The following is a 22,810-nucleotide window of genomic DNA, read 5'->3' on the forward strand; positions in this document are numbered from 1 at the left end:
AGATAGTTGTTTTCATGTGAAACATATTTACATAGGTTTAGAAGGTTGTCCACTAGCAGCTGTGATTTGAGTTTAAAGTTTGTGGTTTACTATAAGTGGCTGCAATATATTGCTGGGTTATTCATGGATTCTCTAGTGTTTTTTTTTAATTCTTCTGTTGAAGAGTAGCATTGAACAGAGAAATAGTTTCACAACATTCTTTTCAGTGAAGATAGTGGAAATGTACAGAATTGTTGTCATACAATAATAATTATTGTGGTAATCTTTGTACAGTGGCTTGGACCAAAGAGTTAATGTTGCCTATGATACTAGCTTGTAGGTAGAAGAAAATTGCATATACAGCAAATATTGCATTTGATGTCTTCAGGGTTATTGTTTAGTGGGGTGATTTCTGGAAGCCATATGTGGGATGTGCAGTAAGAGATGAGTTACATTTTATGGTGCTGATTGGTGGAGCAGAGGAGCAGGCTGCTGTCCCGCATATGGTTGAGGGAAAGATGTGACAAAACATTTTTATTTATGAACATGTAATGAAGGAGGGAGGTGACAAAAGAGGTGTTGGTGACCATATTAGTTAGAAAATGACTTCCAGTGATTGTGTGGAGAGGAGAGGAGGTGATTATTTGACCATGAGGTTTGCAGAAGAGTGATGGAGAAAGAGCCCTTTTGATGGTACTTTGAAGGAAAAGAGGCGGAAGAAGTCTTGGGTCTATGAGAAGTGGGAAGAAATATCTTTTTGAGGGCCTGCCTGGAGGGAGAGTAGGTGAGGAGAATGTTTGTGTGTATGAGGTAGCCTCGGTATTTTTGGTGGCTCGGGGGGAAAACAGATGAAGCATGGTTTTGGTTAGCCTATACCATCTTCACAGTTAAAATTATGGGGGTGTTTGGGTATTCACAGATTAGGCAGGGGACAGTAACTTTAGAATATTTGGCTACTGCTGATCTCTTGTTCTCCAATCTGGTGTCTTTGATGTATTCTGTAATTATGGTGGAGATGTGGTGTCTGGTTTGGCCAGTATCCATTGTGATACAGGAACTCAGGATCTTGTAAATACTTGATTGAGTTGAGAGTTATCTGTCTTGGTGAAATTGAGTGTGAAAGCCATGATGTTGATTGGTGTGTATATTATTTGAATGCCATGTTTCCGCAGTAACCTGGAGATGCAATCAGTTGTCTTTTGGATAGGAGGTATGCCATGTGGTTTGTTTTCCTGGTATTTCTCTCGGCAGGTCTGGGTTTAGACATTTTGTTGATATTTTGTATGGTGTGGTTGTTGGCTCAGAGAACGAACCTAGCATGTTGTAGTTCTGGTGCTTAGATGCCTCATCACAAATGGGTTTGTTCTGAGCCAGTAGGTGGTATGAAACTGCCTGTAGATGTCAGTCAGTGGAGGCAGCTTTTCTATTGATGGCATACCCCACTGAGTTTTCTGGGTGTTGGTTGACCATGATACCCGGAAAGGGTAGTTGTCAATTCCTTTCCAGCTTCATGGAATGCTTGATGTTTGAGTGCCTGGAATTCAGCTTATGAGCAATTTGTCCATGTGGCCAAACTGAAAACACATTCTCCACATATCTGTGCCAGCATTTCGATTTTATTAGGCTTGAGATGTTGATCCTCCTTGATTTAATCACCCTAACAATATCAGTTGAGTACAGGCTGTGTAGCTCATCACTATGCAATTTTCTCTGTGATCTGTATTCCTCCCTTTTAGGTCCAAATATCCTTCTCAACACTGTTCTCAAAGACCCTCAATCTATGTTCCTCCTTCAAAGTGAGAGACCAAGTTTCACACCCATATAGCACAACTGGCAAAATTACGCTTTTGAATTTTTTAACCTTCGGTTTTTTACAGGAGGACAAAAGATTTTGGAATGAATGATAGCAAGCATTCCCTGAATTTAATGTGCTCTTCATTTTGTCATGAATGTTATTCTGACTTGGTAGTATCAAACTTCCTTTGGCGGTGGTCCCATGTTATAGATTTACAGCATGCAAAAGAACCTTATGAGTGTAATATGAGATATTTTGTGAGCAAAATTTCAGTGGCCATTTCTCACCCAAGTCCTGATTCACCGCTAGATGGCAGTCGAATCAGGTTTGAGTATAAATTGTGTAGAGTTACTACTCTCACTAACACCGGAACGTCCATTGGGTGTTGCCAGACACGGAAATAAATAATCTCCAAGTTCTTGAATTTGTCACATTTTTGAACAGTTTGTTAGCTGTCCTTATACTCTGGTTCTGTCTTGAATTCTGATGTTGAGACGTGATCATATATTAATACTTGTCTTTTCTGCTTTTATTTTTAGACCAACATTTCTACTAGCTCGTAATAGTGCTTCTGCGTTTGCTTTTATAGTATTTATATTATTGCCCAACAGATTAATATTATCAGCATAGACCAAAAGCTGATGTGTTCCATTCAATTCCAAAGTCACCCTAATTTTCTTGTACCTTCCTGATGGCATAGTTTAAGGAAAATTGAAAAGCAGTGGCGATAGAGCATCTGCCTGTTGTGAATAGGCAATGTATCAGAGAGATGTTTACCTGCACGAATTTTGCTAGAGGTTTCACTTAAACACATTTTAATTAGCAAAATATTGAAAAGGGCTTCTCTTTTAACTGAGCCAAATGCTTGCTTGATGTCTATAAATAGTTGGCGGACTGTTCCATTGTACTCCCACTTTTTCACTAGTATCTTGCAAATGTAGAATGTTTGATCAGTTGTAGATTATTATGACAGAACCCACACTGATAATTCTCAGTAACTTCATTGGCATATGGAATCAGCCTTGCCAGGAGAATGTTGGATTACATTTTGTAGGCAGATGATAAGAGGGGGAGAGTCCTTGATAATTATTACAATTAGTCTTATCACCCTTCTTATGAATTTGTACAGTAATAGAGAGTCTTTCCAGTTATCTTTTTACTGTGTAGTTATGAGAAAGGTGAATATTGGTTAATAGATTCTTTTCTTTAATTTGTAAAATTCTCAGGTTGGGACAAGTAGCTATGAGAATGCAGCAACATCAACAGCATCAACCCCTACCGCAACAGACACAGCAACGACAGACCATTTTAATGGGTATGCAGCCTCAGGCAAGCGGTCCTGGTAAGATTATGTGATTTTTGTTGCATTGTAGGTGTTAATGTCTAAGATATGTCGTATTATTGTAGAAATATTTTCTGCCCAGTAGATAAAGGTTTTAATGTGATGGTAGTGTTTATGGTCATCTGCTTTTTATTCAACTTGTCAGTGGGTGCAGCTCATTGGTGAGTAATGTAATTTCTCTTGTAAGTGTAATGTAGACATTTTCATTATGGGTGTAAATCCAGTGCCATTTCTACTTCATGCCTTTTGTGCTGCACCTCAATGTACAGGTTTGTTATAAAGTAGCTTTACAACTTCAAATAATTTGTAATTACCATATAGTTATAAAAATTAAGGAACACAATACACAAACATATTGAGATAAATCTAGTGACGGTTTCTTTAAAAACAGTCCACATATTTTTTCTGAACCCAGCACACACAACAGATTAACTTTGGGGTTGACATGAATGTTTCTAAGCACCTGTGTGGCTTTTCGGTGCCCTACACATGAACACATAGTGTTGACACTCATTAACATGAAAAGTCATTTGTCACAGGAAATGTTTTGCTTGAGCAGGTAGTTCTTATCCTCAGGTTTGCCAACATATCAACACAAAATGTTTTTCACTTCACTTTGCTTTCATCTGTGATTGCTTGCAGTAGTAAACAGCAAGGTTCTGGTTGCAAATGTTTCTGTAGCACTTGGAAAATGGTTCTTTCACTTTATCTGCAAATTGCTGTTGGTTTACGGAGTTGTAAGGCTGCTTTATAACAACCCTTATAATTGATACAAAAAAAATTCTCCCAGTCATTTGTCAACATAGGATCAACAAAATTTAATTTTGTGTTTCTATCATTGTTTTTCAATCATGTGTCTGCTGGCTGCTGCAAACTGGTAATGAATTACTGACTGTTTTGTCTGGTGTCTACTGGCATGTGGAGGAAAGAATTAAAACTCCTTGCAAAGTAGAACAGTTTCATGTTATGGGCACTCAGCAGTTTGGAGGTATTTAGACATCCTGGTTGCAGAAAATTCTGACATTATGACAAGAAGTGATCAGTTTCTTAATGAGATTTCTGGTTATCATTGTGGTGACTGCAAATGTCGGTCTTCTGGGTTGTTGTGCCATGTAGTCTGATGCTGGAGGCAGCAAGCACTTTATAAACATTGGTAAGCTTCCACCAAAGGACATGATGCAACTACCCAGAAGATAGCCGTTGTCTGTTAGTTTATTGGTGAACAGGCTTTGTGTGTGATCAGAATCAGGTGAATTGGATGTTGTGGCTGGACTGAAGGTTATGGCATTGTACTAGCTCATCTGTGTTGGCAGAATTTCTTTCTGATTCCAAAAATGTTACCTGCAAGTGGCAAAATATAGCAACTCTATTTTTTGTGTTTGCCAAATTTGGCTTAATAACAGGCATGGAAAGTATATTTAGAAAACATAGTAAACCATTTATTGTTGTGTTTAAATATATATATATATATATGTTTCATGAATTGTTCCAACATGCAGTTAAACATATGTGGAGGTAGGTAGTATTATAGTATGTCACTTTTAAACAGAATATACCAAAGTGATTTGAATTTGTGGCACCTAATATTGTATTGTTTCCTGAAGCTTGATGCATGATGTTTGCTTGGCATACAGTCAGGTTATATTGCTGCCATCTATGTGTATAGGTCTGTACTTCCTCAATGTTAAAACTTCCATGAGTCAGTACTGGAAGTATGCACATAAATGTTATCCTTCTGTATAAGCATTCGTGCAAATTTTGGGATCGTGTAATAATTATAATAATGCTTTTTTCATAGCCCGAGCTAGATAGTACAGGAACATTTGCTCACTAGAGGACCCAGGATTTCAGCAGTAAAATTACTACATGCGTACCTCATTTTATTGCTCTTCGCAGATAATGCATTTTTTACAAATTGAAGGTTTGTGGCAACCCTGCATCGATCAAGTCTGTCGGCTCCATTTTTCCAAAAGCATATGCTCACTTCGTGTCTCTTGTGTCACATTTTGATAATTCTCGCAATGTTCTCACATTGTTTTTTTAGACACAATGCTATTGCACACTAATAGACTACAGTTTAGTGTAAACATAACTTGTATATGCACTGGGAAACCAAATATTTGTGTGACTCGCTTCACTGCAGTGGTTTGGAACCGAACCCGCAATTTCTCTGAGGTATGCCTGTATTTATTCACTAATGATATATAATTTTTGTATGGCATACCTTATTTTTTTTTGTGAAACTACATCATTTCACCCTTTGGTCTGTAGTGGAGTGTTTGATGCATTCTTGGAACATTTTATCGCTTGGTTTGTAGTCTTTTCACATTTTATTTTTGTGATATAAATATGTACTCAGTCGTATACCTCATTTCTACACATTCGTTCAAGCAAGGTCATTTAAGGAGTAACAAGGGCTTTTTGAAATGTAAAAATTGGTGAGGAATTTAGAGACAGTGGGAAGCCTCATGTGTGGGAGGCCAGAAGCTGTCTGATCAGATGTTACAGAATGTAAAGGGGGTGCAGATAGCGTCACCTTCCAAATCTTAATGTAGGCTTCCCAGAGATACTTGAGTTTACTATATTGTGTGTCATAGAGCCATAAAGAAAGCAAGTGGCATACTTACCTTGTGTCATTGGTTTGGGAGTTGCTTCTGGTGGATGAAGAAAGGCATGTGTATTTTTATTTGTGGTTTCTGGAATGAATATTATGGAACACGCTGGGAATTAGAATCTCGTGTAGTTTCCAGATGAATCATGATTTCATCTCAGTTAATATTTGTACTTGCAAAATGCTTTTTGGAATCAGTTTAATCCACATGCACTGTATAAAGAACTCTTGCTTTCCACAAAACTTTGTGTGTGATGTTCTGTTTCCCTGACTAGAATTATTTTGTCTTTTTCTTTGACTGTGCTGTGAACACAGAGGTTAACCAAATATTCAGTATTTTTGTCAGTTCACATATGTGGATATACTTCTAACTGTTGGTTAATTACAAGAATGTGGGGCAAGTTGTTACATATCAAGTGCAGGCATGAGGAAAACTGAAAACTTTTTTGGGAGACCTGCTTTTGTCATAAGACCTCTGGCTGACTAGGGCCCCAGATTTATGGGTCTAGATAAGCCTTGTACCATTGATGGCCTTGTAAAATATTTGCCAGGAGACTAAAGCCATCTTACGTGTGCATTTGCCAGTTTGGAGCATTGCATCCGGTTGAGCATGGGTGCTGGGCTGTCAATAGTTTCACACTGACAGGTATATGTGCAAGATCTGACCACCATTGGTGCATATATAGTGGCATTATTTCTGAAAGTATAGGGCCTCCTGGGAGGGGTCATCTTGTATTTTATTGCATGGGACAAAGGTATAAAATCTGGTTATTAATTAAAAAATCTCTTCTTGTATTTTAGCTGAACAGATTAGGATCTTTTGATGAAGGTATTATTATTATAAAAATTATTATTATTAGTGTTATTAGTGGACTCATGTTACTGTAACCAGGCATGTGTACTTGGTGGCATGAAGTTTTAACAATTCATTCAGAATGTATCTGGTTCAGACGTGAAGTGTTGTCCATCTGGATTGGATTTTTTGTAATTTTTCTTATTCGCTCCAGCCAGACTTGGGTGTTATATCTTCTTGCAAAACAGCCATCCATTAACCATGTTTTACTTTGCTTCTTCTGTAAAAGCACTGTTGTGATGACATTGCCTGTATTGGTGAACTGTTTGCAGGCCAAAATATAGCTGGAATTGCACAGGTTTCCCCCCCAAAATATTATGAAAAAGTAAAAGTAAAGTAAAGCCGCCCCACTATACGCCATGTAGGCGCTTGGAGGGTGAGAAGGTATAGCTCCTACTCATTCTTAACCTCTGCACTAGGTGCACTTTACCCCTGGGAAAGGACCCGGTACCCATTGGATAGGAGGCTGGGTTGGCCCCAGAGCAGGTCTGGACACAAAAGCTAGAGGAAAAATCCTCTTCTCCCATCGGGATCGAATCCCGGTTGTCCAAACTGTAGCCATTCACTATACTGACTGAGGTACCCTGGCTTATCAAATGTTATGATAACATAGTAAAATTGGTAAGAAAGTGTTAATTTATGTGTGAATGTTTGAGGGTGAGAGTGACATTTGTTTGTGTATGTGGAACTATGCAAATACATAAAAGCCATATTTGCTTGTCAACAGTCATACCTCTGCATCACAAACTGAAATAATAAGCGATGCCCATTTTCAGTTTGCTTTCAGTTGTACAGGTATACTTGCATATGTTATTTTCATCAGTCAAACCAGATAAGTTGCAGTCAGCCAGTCTTACCATGTTTTCAGAAAGCTATTTCCAAAATAGTTTCTGTTACTATGATGGCACACCTAACAATGAATCAAGATTTTTGTTATTCACAAAGCATATGTTATACCAGCTCCTGTTTTGACGTAAATACGTCTATAAGGAAGGGTCATTCGGCAAAATAGTGTAACGAAAACGTGTAACGAAAACGTGTAACGAAAATGTGCAACGAAAATGTATAAGATCCGTATCAACAAATCGACAACAATGATTAGCTTGCGTGCATTGTTATGTTACCTAGGAAATGTCATCTGTTTGCTCGGCATTGTTGTGTTATATTACTGCCGTCAACAATCCGCTTTCGTAACAAGAAGGATGACATTGAAGATAACAACATTACATTTCATTTCTTTACATTACATTTCATCACATTACATTACATTACATTACAGAGACGTAAATATAATTTAAATACAGAGACGTATTTACGTCAAATTCTCCGGAACCGTGGTTCCACTGTCAATTTTTTATTCAAGAAGTACTCTTACATGTGATCTGAGTTGCTTGGAAAGTGTAATGACAATAGTCATGAAAGTGGTTATATGCATTAATTTTAACAAAAGACTTTGAAATTTATTGTTCATATGTCACAGTTTACACACAATTCAACTGGCTCTGTGTCAACAGTACCATAATACTAAATGTTAAAACTCTATACTTAAAAGTCTGGTTGACAGCCACTTAGTTCAGGGGTTGAAGTACCCTATCCCATATGATGGTCAAATTGTTTTAAAAGATATTAATTAGGTGTATGGTGGTATTATAATTTACAGCAGTGTTTAAGGATTTTTTTCTGGACATTATCTATCATTCAAGATTAAATCAAATCAATAAAAACCACGATGTTTCGGAGATGGGAGTTTATCTCCGTCTTCAGGTAAAACCTACTCTGTTGGGCCCAATCAAGGTAGGTTTTACCTTAAGATGGATATAGACTCCCATTTCAGAAACATCATGGTTTTTTATTTTATTTAATCTTGGATGACGGATAATGTCCAGAAAACAATTTGCTTCAACAACGCACCTTCGTCACAAACTTTCAGACTTGAGCTACAACAGTGTTTGTTGGTTTTGTCATGGGTGTTTGCTTAATAGATTAATTGGATGTCTGAATGAAATAATACAGTATTTGGAAGGATAAAACAACACTGCCCACAGTTAGATGATAATTAGTAGGTTTCCACAGAAATGTTTTTCTCTGAGTTATGTGCTCGCTTGAATGAATTAAATATGAAACTGCATTGTTTAAGGAACCTGGTTGATGCCATATTCAGTAACATGACAGTAATTTAAGACAGACCAAAGTATACAGGGTTAGCACAAAATAACTGTACACTTTCAAAGTAATACAGAAATTAAATATGGCATGCTTAGACCTTGACATCTGCACCAGTCAATAAGAAAACTCTAAAGATTTGGTTTCAAATGAACGAAGTGATTGTTGTGCACCTCTGCTAGATGCCACATGTTTTGAAAATGGCTATGCCACAGCAGAGGAGTTCGTGTGTTCTGCCATTTGTGAAAAAGAGTGTGTACAATCTGTGCAGCATGCATTTCGCACACAATTTCACATGGAACCACCCAGCCAAGTATCCATTTATGCCTGGTGCAAATAATTCAAGCAGAAGCAACTTGTACTTGCAAAGGAAAGTCCTGGTCATCCCACTGTGTGTGATGCAGCTATGGACCATGTTCAAACTTACTTCCAACGCAGCACACAACAATCAGTGCATCGAGTGAGTCTTGAGTTTCAGCTACCACGAACAGCTGTCACAAAAATCCTGTGTGTTTACGTATGAAACTGTACAAACTTATTGGCCCAGGCTCAAACCAGAAGAGTTGACCACAAGATATGAATTCTATTGCGAGATCCTAACTAGGATTGAAATCGATGACTTGCCTACAAGGTTCATTTTTAGTGATGAGGCATCTTTCCACCTCAACAGTAAAGTGAACCAGTATAATGTTTGTGTTTGGGGAACGGAAAACACTAATGTCAGCTTTGAGCATGAAAGAAATTCACCAAAATTGAATGTGTTCCATGCTATTTCAAATGAGGTTTATGGCACCTTCTTTTTCATGGAAGGCACCACCACGGTTAACTTAGTCTTAAACCTAGACATGCCTACGTTTTAGCTTCTGCCCCAACTGAAAGAGGATTCTAATGACTTAATTTTCCCTCAAGATGGAGTCAAGGTCCTCTATTTGAGACTGCTGCATTCTCAGTTGTTAGTTTATTATTAGCGGAGAATAGGAAAACAGAGATTAAAAACTTCGGCTGTGTATTTTTAATTACACTTATTTGGAAGGTTTGTAAATTGGGTTGCAATTTGATAATTTTTGTTTGAGAGAGAATAAGAAGATAGGTAGGTAAGAGTTTATTAATATATCTTACATTGAAAACATACATTTGTTTTATTATATCTGCAATCTGTTGCTACATATATGTGGATGGTATGATTGATTATGCTGCTTGCATATTATGTGTAGTATCTCCATTTCAGCTAGGAGTATTCAGTTTTCAAAGGTGCAAACAATCCATTTAGAAACTGAGTTCCGGTGCAGGTTACACCTTTCCACTCTTGTGATGTATTCTGTACACATGAATAATGAAACTTCATATTTGTAATGACAGTCTTGTGAATATATATTCCTGTTGACCCAGCATTGTACTGATTATTGTCATGGCAATTTCTTTATTCACTAAAGAAAGTTGCTAAATGATGAAACTTTGGTGTACGTAGGTCACTTTATCACTATGAGGCGGTTGTGGTTGTCTTTGAGCCATGTGAGAGATGGAGAACTGCGCGGAACGATTTCATATTTCAGACAATATCAAAGTATGCAAACTGGAATTTATGGACCGGCATGAATTATTATTTGCAGAAGACTGTTCTGTTTTACTTTAACACTGTATGTCAGATATCTGCATTAAGGAGTATTTGTTTATGTTTTTATACAGTCTGTGGACCACTGATTGAGAAACACTGCTTTTGTTTATGTTTTTTGATACCAGAAATGAGAAATTAATAGTGAAATGGATTTATTATTTTTACTACACATTTCAAATTTAAATACAGTTACTGAAATTTTTTTACATTGTGTTTTATTTTACTTTTCCACCAGGGAGGGAGCGATTGCTTGTAAAGCCGTCGTTGATGGTACTTATAATACTCATAGTCCTGTGTTTGCATCAGACGCATGGTGCAGGTGTCTTTACAGTTGATGACTTGGATTATTTATTTGGTGCAAATGGATGTATTGAAGGTATTGCGTTTCAGTTTCTTTTATTACATGTATATGTTTACAAACTGCCTCACTGTGTTGTGTTCATGCTTTTTCTTGAGTATATTGCCATATGTGATGATTATGCAGATGGCAGGATAATATTAAAATGGATCTTAGGAAATGGGGGGAAGCCATAGATTGGATTCATCTGGCTCAGGGTAGTTGCCAGTACCAGACTCTTGTAAACTTGGTAATGAACCTTTGGTTTCAATGAAAAGAAAGAGTGCTTCTAAGGTGGTTGTGTATTACCTTCTCAAAAATGACTCTGCTTCATGTAGTTAGATGCTTAGTTATGTGATGATCTTTATCCATATTAAGTTTTACACTTTTTGTATACATTATGTAATGCTGAGATGAAGATATAATCAAGTCACCATCCTTTGTTTTCATACTGCACATTATATTCAAAAATGTTGAATGAAGATATGATTATAAAGGACATACAAAAGATTAGTATCTCTTTAGCAGGGTTTTGTTTACATATTAGACTTCCATGTATTCATTGTTAATGGCTCAGTTTGTCCTTATTGAAACACACAAATGGTAAAAATGACATTGGAAGCTGTTATCTGGGTTTATTATTGTATGGTATTATTGGCAAACGGTGTCTGACATACATACTGAAGAAACAACTTAATCAAACGAGGTCATGCAGTTTATATAACCTGATCAGTTTGTTCCAGGTGTTCAGTGTAATCATTAACATCTGTTTTGTATTCAAGAAATTCTTGGCTATTAACTTCAATTGCCCAGAAAGTTGTATGTTTTTTCTCATTTCCTCTCAACAAGTGGCAGGTTAATGCCTAGAAACAGGTTATACCATATCCTTCCCATACATCTCACAGCACATCTTATGACATAATGATAACATTCAAATCCTGACTGGAGACTGATTAGTCTCACAGAAGTTGCTTAATTCCTTCTTAGAAATGCTGGATTAGTGCTTTGATATGGGCCATATACCTTCTGATGATAGCATGCTACTGTACAATTTAATTGGGTTTTCTGTGTATGCTTGAAAATGTTAAACCACTTTCCTTTCCTGAGTTTATAATAACTGCTGAAAGTGTTGTCCCTTCAGCATTTTAGAACTTTGTTTTACATTGGCATAAATTCTGTGATGCATGTTTAGAGGTTTGCCTTGTGTGTGTGATTCATAGAATAAGGCTCAGGAGTTCATTTTGTGAGGCATTGAAAGTATGCAGAATTTTGTGAACTCTCTTTGAATGTAAGATTTCAAGGTTTTATGGCATCAGAAATTATTGAAATCTCAGGTGATCATGCATGTGAGAATGGAGGTATGATCTGGTATTTCGGGGAGTCTATACCTTTTTCACCCTGAGTGATGAGTGGCATGACTGCACATGCATTTTTGCCCATGGCTGGTATTCAGTGTTCTGTATCCTTTTCCACACGCAGGCCAATAAGAACAGTCTCATCAGAGTCAGGCATTTTGTCATTCCCATCCTGACTCAGTTCACATTGCTTAGCATGGATGAACTTTTGGTCACAGTCAGTGTTGCTTAACCTGGATATCCAGGCTGCTGGCAGTTGGTGATCCATCCTTCAGTTGTTGCTTAATGGCCCTGCTTTAGTAGAGTATATTGGTGACTGGGTTCCAGGATTGTTATTTTCAACATGAAAAATACGATCAGTAGAGTTAAGAGAGCAGTGCAGCACCTTCCTATGGAGACAGCAGAGGAAATATGGTAGGAAACCTGCTGTATCCTAAAGCACTTCAAGGCATGGAAGAACAACACTGCTGAATGAGATGTAGTGTGATTGTTACAAGAAGATGAGGATGTCACTTTTCTGGCTGCTTATAAAGGAAATTCCCCTGTCATCATGGCTACCAGTGACAATGACAGTAGGAAGTGGTCTGTCTTAAATTACTCTACTTACATATAAATATTCCACTGGGAAGGTAGAAAGGACTGTGGCTGTCATCAAGATGTCTGTATTTACAGAGTATATAGTTAACTGCTGCCACACTCGTCAGCCTCACCATGTCTGTAAGAACTGCCAGGTGAATTGCATTGATACACTTACATATTGTCTGGCAAGGCATGTAGTATGTTTGCTGAGTCTAGTAGTGGGCCTGTCTGAACTCCATTTAAGAAATTCAGAGGACTTCATGCAGAAACTCCACAACGGAAACCTACAGAGCACTGATATTCAGATCAGTTTGATGTTGGCTCTCTGTTCACCAAGGTCTCGGTAAAGGATAGTTTATCTCTACTGTCAACGTTTTGAAACCAACAACATAGATCTGTTCCAACAGACTGTTACATTGACCCACTTCTCTACAGTAGGTAATTCTACCATCAGAGTTGCCATGGGTTTACCACTTCTCCAGTAGTGGGAAATTTTTGCATGGAGCATTTTGAGCAACAGGCATATTAAACATATGAATGGTGCATGTTTGAGCCAAGTGAATGCACACCTTTTGAGATAAGTGAAAGATGACTTGGGTCTTAAAGTCTCAGGCATATACTGCATCCAGTTGTGAATATGGCATGGTATAAATACAACTGATATGCTGCGCCATCGAGACAAGGTGTCATGAAAGTGTGTGGTACTTCCACCTATACCAACTGGACAAGTTAGCAGTGGCCAAGCACAATGTTAATGAAGGCCATCTCATCATCTTCAGTGACGTCAGGGCACTGGCCAGAGTACCAGGCTGCATGAATCAAATAATGAAAGAGGCCATTGAAATCTTGTTGCGTCCCAAAAGCTTCTATGGAGAGACAGGATTTAATCTGAGTTGACCCTGGAACCTAGCCCTGGTAAAGCAGTCATTAAGCAAGAACTGGAGGATGGTTGATCAACAGCTTTTAGCCTTGATATCCAGATTAAGCGGCATGGAGTATGTCAGCATGGAGGAGTGCCTTCCTGATCTGACACTTTCTTTTGGCCCACTTGTGAATGATACGGAGCTTCGAGAGCCAGCTGTGGATATAAATAAATACAGGTGCAGCTTTGCCCCTCACCACATCAATCCTGATGATTAGAGGCAGAGACAGTTTCCAGAATGTTGAATCACAATTCCATTCTGACATGACTGGTTACCCAAGAAGACTTATTTGTTCTCTGCTTCAAATTTCTTCACAAATACAAATTTGTGTAATATGATGGTCACGATCCTCTGTTGATTACGTGGTTATTGAAACAGTGATAATGTATTGCTATGCATAAAATGCTGGGACAGATTGTGCTTAAGGGATCAGGATAGTAGATGCATGCTGTATGATGTCCTAACTCTTTGTTCTTCCCTGCAGCAAATGAAGCAAAATTATTTTTATGAAAGTGCTTTCTTATTTGTAACACTAGGTTTATCTTTTCCATGAAATAATTGAGAAGCTTCTTGGGTAAACTACATACTTCAGCCTTATTTTAATAAACCATGGTCTGTAGATTGAAAGGATTAACTTGTATACCTCCTCAAATTTCTTCATCCTTTTAGCTATAAAACAAGGAAAGAGATTTTTTATGTTGTAAGAATTATGGTGTGGGAGCTTCATTCATAATGGCACTAGATGCTGTTGATTGACTTGAAAATGTCTGTGATGAAGAGTTATCACCCCAAACAAACAGAATTCTTTTGGTACAAGGCCTAGCAAGAATCGAGGTTGTAGGGGGAAACTTGTTAATGATTTGAAGAAAGAAATTGTGTGTTGTGGCACTATGTCTGGGTTTGGCATTGTGATAGTGTTGATTCATGGGGGTTGGAATTCCTACTACAAATCTGTGAGGAGCTTCTTCTACAGTTCTGCTATGTAGTTGTTCCCTATTTATCCACCCTTATGAATAGTGTGAAGATGGTACTGTAGCACTGCTTTTAGTGTGCTGTATATGTCCTGATTGGAGTGCTACTCAACATTTTGATATATGTATAACACTGATGTCATTTTTAAGGAAAGCTAAACAAGCAGTAAATGTGCTGGCACTGCCTACATCACCTTACAAATCCATGTAATAAAGATTGAGACATAGTGTGAACATACTGGGAAGCTGAAGAAAAGAACAAATTTAATTTTTCAGGGGAACTGAGAAAGTTACAGTGTTTCATTATTTGTTCTTGTACTTAATATTGTTATAAGCAGGCACAACTCAGTCATTATAGTGACTGATTACAGGCTGAACGACCGGGGTTCGATCCCCGATGGGGGCAGAGGATGTTTCCTCTAGACTCAGCGTCCAGACCGGCTGTGGGGCCCACCTAGCCTCTTATCCAATGGGTACCGGGGTCCTTTCCCGGGGGTAAAGCGTGGCTGGGGCGTGATATTGACCACTCATCCCCATCTTGTGCCGAGGTCAAAAATGAGTTGGAGCTATACCACTTCTCCCTCCAAGCGCCTACATGGCGCATAGTGGGACAGCTTAATATTGTTAGAGTGATTATACTGAGGATTAATATGTTCAGCTGGTCAAGAAACCCTCCACATTATATGGGACCTGAAAGTTTATTACCGTATTCAAAAGAGACTGGTAGATGAATCAAGCCCATGTCGTTGATCCATTTCCATAAGATCCATCTGTTGCATGCTTTACCCATCTCATCTACCCGCACAGTATATGGTGAAGAGTATAAGTTATGGAGCTCTGTATTTAGTAGGAATTCTGTTTTTGTTTCGGATATTCATGTTTGGCATAGTAAATTATCACCTGCGTTGTCCAGATGCTGATGTGTTCGTTCAATTCAATTTCAGCCCCTCTTTGTTTTCTTGGGCCATCTTGATTTCATACTCTAAAGAAAGGTTAGCAGTGGTGATGAAGCTATCTTGTTGTTTCAGACCATTCTGAATAGGAAATGTGTTAGCCAAATTCAGTTATTTTGCTTATACAGTGGAACCTTGGTATAACGTGGATTTCGGGGGACAGCTTCAGTACTAGTGTTATATGTGAAACTGACATTATCTAATTTTGGAATCCCTGATATGTATATTTGTCCAGTGTCTGAAGTACATGAAATTTAAGGTACATTTCAAACTTATGTTTCACCAATGCTACTGGCACAGGCCACTTTAAATTACTTAACATATATGCCCCCTTACAGCCACGGTGGTCTAGCGGATAGAACGCTGGCCTTGTAATCCTGGGGTCTCGGGTTCGATTCCCGGCGGTGCCCGAATTTATAACTTGTGTTGGGCAAGGCCGTGGTCTAGGCAACACGGAGTTTTCCTCCGGGGGCTTCCCCGGTTTCTCCGTGGCATCCCAACAATTACTCCATTCACACACAGAAGAAGGCAATGGCAAACCACTTCTGGATCATCTGCCAAGAACGTATATGAACAGGTCCCAGTCCGAGAAAAGGATGGAAGGATCCTGTTCATATGGACCTGTCGTCAGACAGAACACTAAATAATAAATATGCCCCCTTACAAAAATAGCCATGTAATGTAGTTTGTTGGAATTCATGATGGAATTTTTTTCAGAATATATTGCCTAATATTAACCAGATGCAGAAAATGAAGATATTCACTATCAGTCTGCCGTTCCAACCATGTCATCACTTCATTAATATTTTCTAGCACTTTATTCAGTTTTGGTACAGATACCTCACAGGAGTCATTACAATTGTTTTCTGAGTCACTGGCTCCCAGTTTGTCAGTTGTCTTTCCATTTTTCACAGAAACTGCAATATCCTCTTCACTTTGCCCTCTTTATCCACATGCTACAGCAAGGAATACTGCAATACAGTCTTATAATGTAACATTTCATAGAAATTTGTATGACATAAAACATATGTAATCATATTGGGGGACATGATCTCTGTACAAAATGTTTATACTTAGGGAGCTGAAGCAAACTGTTTTCTGGACATTATCCATTGTCCAAGACAAGACAAAAAAACAATTAAACATGATGTTTCGGAGATTGGAGTCTGCCTCTGTCTTCATGTAAAACCTACTCTGTTGGGCCCAATCGATAGAGCTAGTCCCTCTCTCTGGATTAGCTCTATCGATTGGGTCCAACAGAGTAGGTTTTACCTGAAGATGGAGATAGACTCCAATCTCCAAAACGTTGTGTTTTTATTGGTTTTATTTAGTTTTGGATAATGGATAATGCCCAGAAAACAGTTGCTTCAACAACACACCATCATCACAAACTTTCAGATTTGAGAGAGAGCTAATCAAATACATGTGCTAGTTTCTCATGAAAGCTGTCCTTTGTACCATCACTTTTGTTCTCTTTTACTGCATACACATTTTTAAAAAAAGTCACACTAGTGGCCTCATAATACAGGTGGCCCTCAATTTATGAGTTCTTGCACCATGCAATCTCCTAGACGTTTACTGATGTTTCACAGTTGCTTACTGCCTCCATCATGACCAGTGTGGAAGAGGGTGAGAATAGGGCAAGGGCAAGAGCACAGGAGCCAATGGAGAAGGGCTGGCTATTGCCTGCCCAGAAGAGAGGGAGGGTGTGCATTCTGGATGGCTGAGCTTGAGGTCTTCCTGGTGCTCCCTGTGTATTCTTGTCATGTTGCCCATCTCAGTGTTGTACACAGTCTTCCATTCACATGGGATCTTGTTGATACCTAGCTACGAATCATGCATCTTTCTCAGTGAGAGATACAGGTAGCCCTCGATTTATGCTGGGGATGCGTTCCTGGACGAACCGGCGTAAATTGAAACTTTTATAATGTAAGTCAATGGGAAGTCAATGACATGCGTTCCCAGCACCCAAACATTGACGAGTAATATAATGGCATTACATTTAAAGCTCTGAAGTAATGTAAATAAAATAAAGGGAATTTAAGAAATATATTTTATACACTTACAATCAGCAATTCGTTTTCCCCGCGATTGACTGCTATTCTTTCATGTGATTGATGCGTACAGTCATCTCTGCTGTTATGTGATAGTTTCATTCATGTAAGACGCCGACCTATACAAAATCACTTAATAAAAATAACCCTGTTACCTCCGCAGAGATGAAATTAGTCCTTTGAAAGTTTAAAGCTCCAGGAATGAAACTGTATAAGAGCAAACTCGCATATGCAAAAGTTTGCATTTCACAAACAGCTTTTACTGATTCATCAATCTCATTGGAGCAAACTCCCATTAACGAAATATACGTAATTGGAGAGATGACTGTATTTATAATCCTTATTCAAAATCACTTTTTGACTTGCTGGTTTCAAAATCGGCATTATTCTGAATCAGCACATATTAAACCGGCGCAAATCGAGGGCTACCTGTATGTGTAAATATGATAGCTGGTGGAACATAGGTACCACTTGTACTGATTTTACAGACAACAGCCACAAGCTGCTTTGTTTCAGCAGACAACCTGTCCATTATATTTTTCCCGTAACCACTGCAATAGCTTTGACACCTTGTTTGGAAAAGTTGTCACTCCTTGAAGATTTCTGTCTACTGGGTTGTTGCGCTGTGTAGTCTGGTAGATGTTTACCAACATTTCAGAGGTCATACTGCCTCCGTCATCAGGGCAATGAATGTGCCAATTGGGTGGGTGAGGCTAGGTTTGTAGGAGCCGGACTACACAGCGCAACAACCCAGAAGACAAATCTTCATACTCACCGCTGTGAAAACCTCAAATCATACATTGTCACTCCTTATTAATCCATGTTGTATATTTGTATAAAGAGTTGGAAGGGGGAATATTTTCCCGCCAGTGATTCAGGGTTATCAAAAAAAATAGTTTTAATTTAATTTAAACCCATCAATTGCGCTATACAGTGGATTCCGGTTAATTGGGACACATTGGGACAAGAACACTTAGGCCCAATTATGCGAAGTCCCACGTAAAGAATTAAAAAGGTTTGTTCTTTAAGATTTGTCCCAAATAAACGGCTGCCCAGATTAACTGATGGCCCAATTAACTGGAATCTACTATGCTTGTTTATGGGGTTTTTGCAATGCAAGTTTGTGTTTATTCATTAACTTGTATGCCCAGCCCAACTCTTCTAAAGAAATGTTGAATGGGCACACCAGAACCAAATGCCAACCTCTTCATTCCTTGCAAAGTCAGTCCATAAAAATAATAACCCAGTGATCTGCAGCATTCAGCTAATTTTTGTTCCTGTTCTTCTTTGAAGATATTTTTGTGCCATTTTTTATTTTATTTTTTTAGTTTAAATTTTTTCCCCAAGTATATTGCTTTTATAAAGACTGGGCTTACTGCCTCCCCTTAAGCAAGTTTGTGAGAAGCAACTTCAGTGTGTAATATTACTATCAAGAAGGAATTTTTAAGTAACACAAACTTTGGGGTCACTGCTACAGCATAGAGTTTGGAAAGGGGGGATACCTGTATAAGTTATGTTTGGTTTTCTGTAAAACTAGATTCTAACATTGTCAAAATGGGTTTTAGGTGATACTACATACTGGAAAGGGAAGTTTGTTTATGGACTAATATTTATAATAATATAATTATTTTGACTGCCTACACCATTTCAGACATATAAATACTGTCCACAGATGACGAGAAAATCCCTGCAAGGGGAAGTCGTTTCTGGTCGGTGCGGGGGGAATGTTACTTATCAGCTGGACTAGAGGGCTGCTATTGGTGGGAAGTGTGATACATTAGAGTTTAAGGCTACTACACACAGACTGAAAACATCAAGCAGTTAAGAGTAGCGTATAGTGAGTGCACCTTTAATGTGTTCTGCGGGTGTTGCGATAATATTCTAGATTAAATCGCTGTGCCGCTGTGAGGTAATCTTAAAGCTGTACCCATTAAAACACATGAAAGATTGTTGTCTGTTGTTCGTTCAGTGGTTGTGGAATGACTGCTTTTAGGATGGGTCGTCACTCACTGCGAAATCTTGTGCATGCGCGTTTAACGAATTCCTAGCAGGGATTTTCTCCTGATCTGCGGACTGTACAGCTAGGTACATACACATGTTTGTTTTAATTCTAGTCTTTTTATTGTCCTTTTCATATCAGGGATTATTAACTAGGATTTGATGTTCTCATGGCTGTGAGTACAAAGATGGCTATCTTCTGGGTTGTAATGCTGTGTAGCCTGATAGAAATTTACCAGTGACTTCTGAAACATTGGTAAACTTCTGCCTCACTGCATGGTGCTACAACCCAGAAGACATTCATCCTAGGGATTATTAAATTTTATATATATTTTGTGTTTCCTTTTATTTCTCTTTCTTTGCTGCATTCACATTTCAAGTTACAATGTTACAATGTCATTAGAGCCCTGTACACTACAGAGAATTATAATAATAGATTAGATGGCAGAAGCAATTGTCAGGTCTTATTTTGAATTTTCCCTCTGATGCAGTTTCTCAGTTTTTATATGTACCACCTGAAAAGTTTCATGGTCTATGTTCCACGGTTTGGATGTGTATTTCAATGACCTTTGAGTCATGTTTGTAAATAAAAATCGACTACAGCCTGTGCACAAAACTGTACACTTTTCACAACCTGTGAGGCAGCCTACCTGATGCACAAACATGAAAATTTGTCATCCATTACCATTTTATTTGTGATTTATTTCACAAGGTTGTCAGTATCACAGAGTAATGCCACTGTGTCTGGTATGTTACCTCTTTGACAAGTATGTACACTGAAAACAGCCTGGTTTATGTCATCTGTTAACATTCTGTTGTTTTGTTGTGTTCATTCATTAGTCATATAAGATCTTTGAATTGCTTGTGACAGAAGAAAATAATTCTTGTAATTTATGGAGGTTTGAAACAAGTTTTGGACTCAGTAACTCCATGAAGGGAGTCTATGACAAGTCATTGTGATAGCTCAGGTATTCAAGAAATTTCCTGATTTTTTATGGAAATTAATAGGTTTATTACTTTGTATACAAGAGTCAGTTCCAGGACTGTGTCCTGAGCCAGATGAATTCAGTTTCAATCCCATATACATTTTACTGTTTGTGCCTTTATCACCCAAGTGATTGGCCTCACTAGGCTTTCTGACCCAAAGTGTGCATGCACCTCCCATTGTACAGGCACCAGCCATATCATGCGCCAATAATAATGTTGGATGAAGAGTAGAAATTGTGTTTAATGTACAGGTGATCCATACTACTCCAAGCCAAAATTAATTGCATGAAAGAATATGGTCTCAGTCAGCTTCATTCTGAAACACCAAGGGATTTTATGTCTCTCTTCTGAGAAGCCATGGGGCATATCAAGAATGATGCTGTTTCAACATACATGCGTGTGTAAGTGTAAGCTGGCTGCATGGTGTTTGCATGTAAATCTGCTTCATCTGCTATGCTCATGCATTTATACTGCATGTCAGCCACATACTGCTTGCTTCTTTATTAAATGTATTCTTTTATTTTCTGATTTTGAAAGAGGTAAATGTTGGACGACAATATGGGCCTGTTTGGTGTGACTAGATAACTGTCGACAAAGTTTGTCAAATTCCAGCTGATTTGGAAATGTCTGATATGTGAATGATTATGACATAAACAATATTGTGATACCCTGTAAATTATTTACTGTCACTGTTCAAACTGTATAGATTATACAGTGTTCAGTGAGATGGAAAGATGGTAATGAATGGTGTTTCAAGATTAGCAGTAGGTTCTCATAATCTGTTTTAAGAGTTGTGTCCTGAACTTCGCCTTGAGAGGTTGAGTAGAACCTTGAAAAATTTATTTGCTATGAACTGAATATGTGAACTGGTACAACAAGAAACCAATGGAGAGTAATTGTGCTTTTGCTAATTGAATGTTTTGTACATAAGAGAATTAGTTCAGAGGTTGAGGTAAATTTTCTTAGTTTCAGAATGTCCTGAATGTACACCTTGACTTCCACTTTCCAAATCATCTGTTAATTTCCATTGCAAAGATCATTAAGGCTGTCAGTGTGTTTGTATGAAACTTATTCTGTCCTGAAGCTGCAGTGAGTCTACTCCTTGTTGATCACTCATGACTGTGTATATGTGCTTGTACCCCACATCTTCTTGATCCACAACAAGAATTTATGGTTTGGATTTTTATTTAACTTTCTCTCTTGTTTCAGGTGTGTTAGTGTCAATGCCGCCTGCTCCTGTGGTGGCAGCAGCTGCCCCAGTAACTCAACAGATGAACAGCAATAATAAGAATATTGTGTCAGGTAAAGTCTTTCTACAGTACATTGATCCCATATTCATTGCAATCACTGACACAAGTCTGATTACATTTCTTTGTTAGTTTGTTTCTATATTTGATCCTTCTTTCAAATGTTTTTGAATTGTTGAAATGTAAAAAAAAAATATTTTTTTTACTGTTGCATGCAACTAGGTATAGCATCACCGTTGCTAGGAGTAACAGCAAGTGAGAGTGAAACGGCTGCTACTCCAGGCCACCAGAGGCAGCAGCTGCAACAACAGACAGCAACACAGCTGAATGGCACAACCTCAGCTAGTACCACCACTTTGGCGAACACAAAAGAGAAAACTCCCATGTGTCTTGTCAATGAGCTTGCGAGATTCAATAAGGTGAGGTGACCCTCTTTTTATGCCGACCTTAGCCATACTTACCCTCTCACGGTCGCATTGTCCCACTTAACCTGTACTTGGTTGCATGCCACTGCTATTACTCGATCATAATGGTGTGTATATTTAAATGTCCCCTGCCTCCATGGTAAGGTTCTTTTCAAGTGTCCTACATCAATAAAGGGTTAATGTGTTTCACAGCGATTCATTACCGTGTCGTACTTTAGGATGCTGACACTGTAGATTTTGACTTGTTGCCAGTGTTTCAGAGGACCATACTACCTCTATCATCAGGGCTGAAGTGAGGATTATAAGGAAGCAACTGATTTATATTGTTGCCCTCGGTGGACTAGTGGTTAGCGTGCTTGCCACTGGACCCAAGGTTCGTGGGTTCAATCCCGGCCGAAGTCGATGGATTTTTAAGGGTGATAAAAATCCATAGCATAACTTCCTTTCGAGGGGAAGTAAAGCCGGCAGTCCTATGTTGTAGATTTATGGAATGTAAAAGAACCTTGCGAGCATGATACAAGATGTTTCGTAAGCAAAATTTCAGCGGCCATTTCTCACCCAACTCTCTCCTGATTCACTGCTTCACTGCTAGATGGCTCTGGCAGTCAAATCAGGAGTGAGTA

General features: G+C 38.4%; 1 protein-coding gene across 7 annotated transcripts in view; it reads left to right on the forward strand.

The window, feature by feature from the left end:
* stau (double-stranded RNA-binding protein Staufen) overlaps positions 1-22,810 on the forward strand; it is an 81,648-nt gene that overhangs the window by 4,256 nt on the left and 54,582 nt on the right. For 5 of the 7 annotated variants that reach the window (XM_022065518.2, XM_022065519.2, XM_022065522.2 and 2 more), the window contains exons 3-6: positions 3,001-3,116; positions 10,594-10,734; positions 21,725-21,817; positions 21,985-22,181. In XM_022065518.2, coding sequence (XP_021921210.1) covers positions 3,001-3,116; positions 10,594-10,734; positions 21,725-21,817; positions 21,985-22,181 — 547 coding nt within the window. Of the gene's footprint in view, positions 1-3,000; positions 3,117-10,593; positions 10,735-20,873; positions 20,917-21,724; positions 21,818-21,984; positions 22,182-22,810 lie in introns of those variants that run through there. The other 2 variants (XM_022065523.2, XM_022065524.2) reach the window with 2 other exon arrangements.

Source organism: Zootermopsis nevadensis, unplaced genomic scaffold (assembly GCF_977971745.1).
Source record: "Zootermopsis nevadensis isolate Lab colony 2312 unplaced genomic scaffold, Znev_1.0 Znev_ptg000002l, whole genome shotgun sequence".
NCBI classification, from domain to species: Eukaryota; Metazoa; Arthropoda; class Insecta; order Blattodea; family Termopsidae; genus Zootermopsis; species Zootermopsis nevadensis.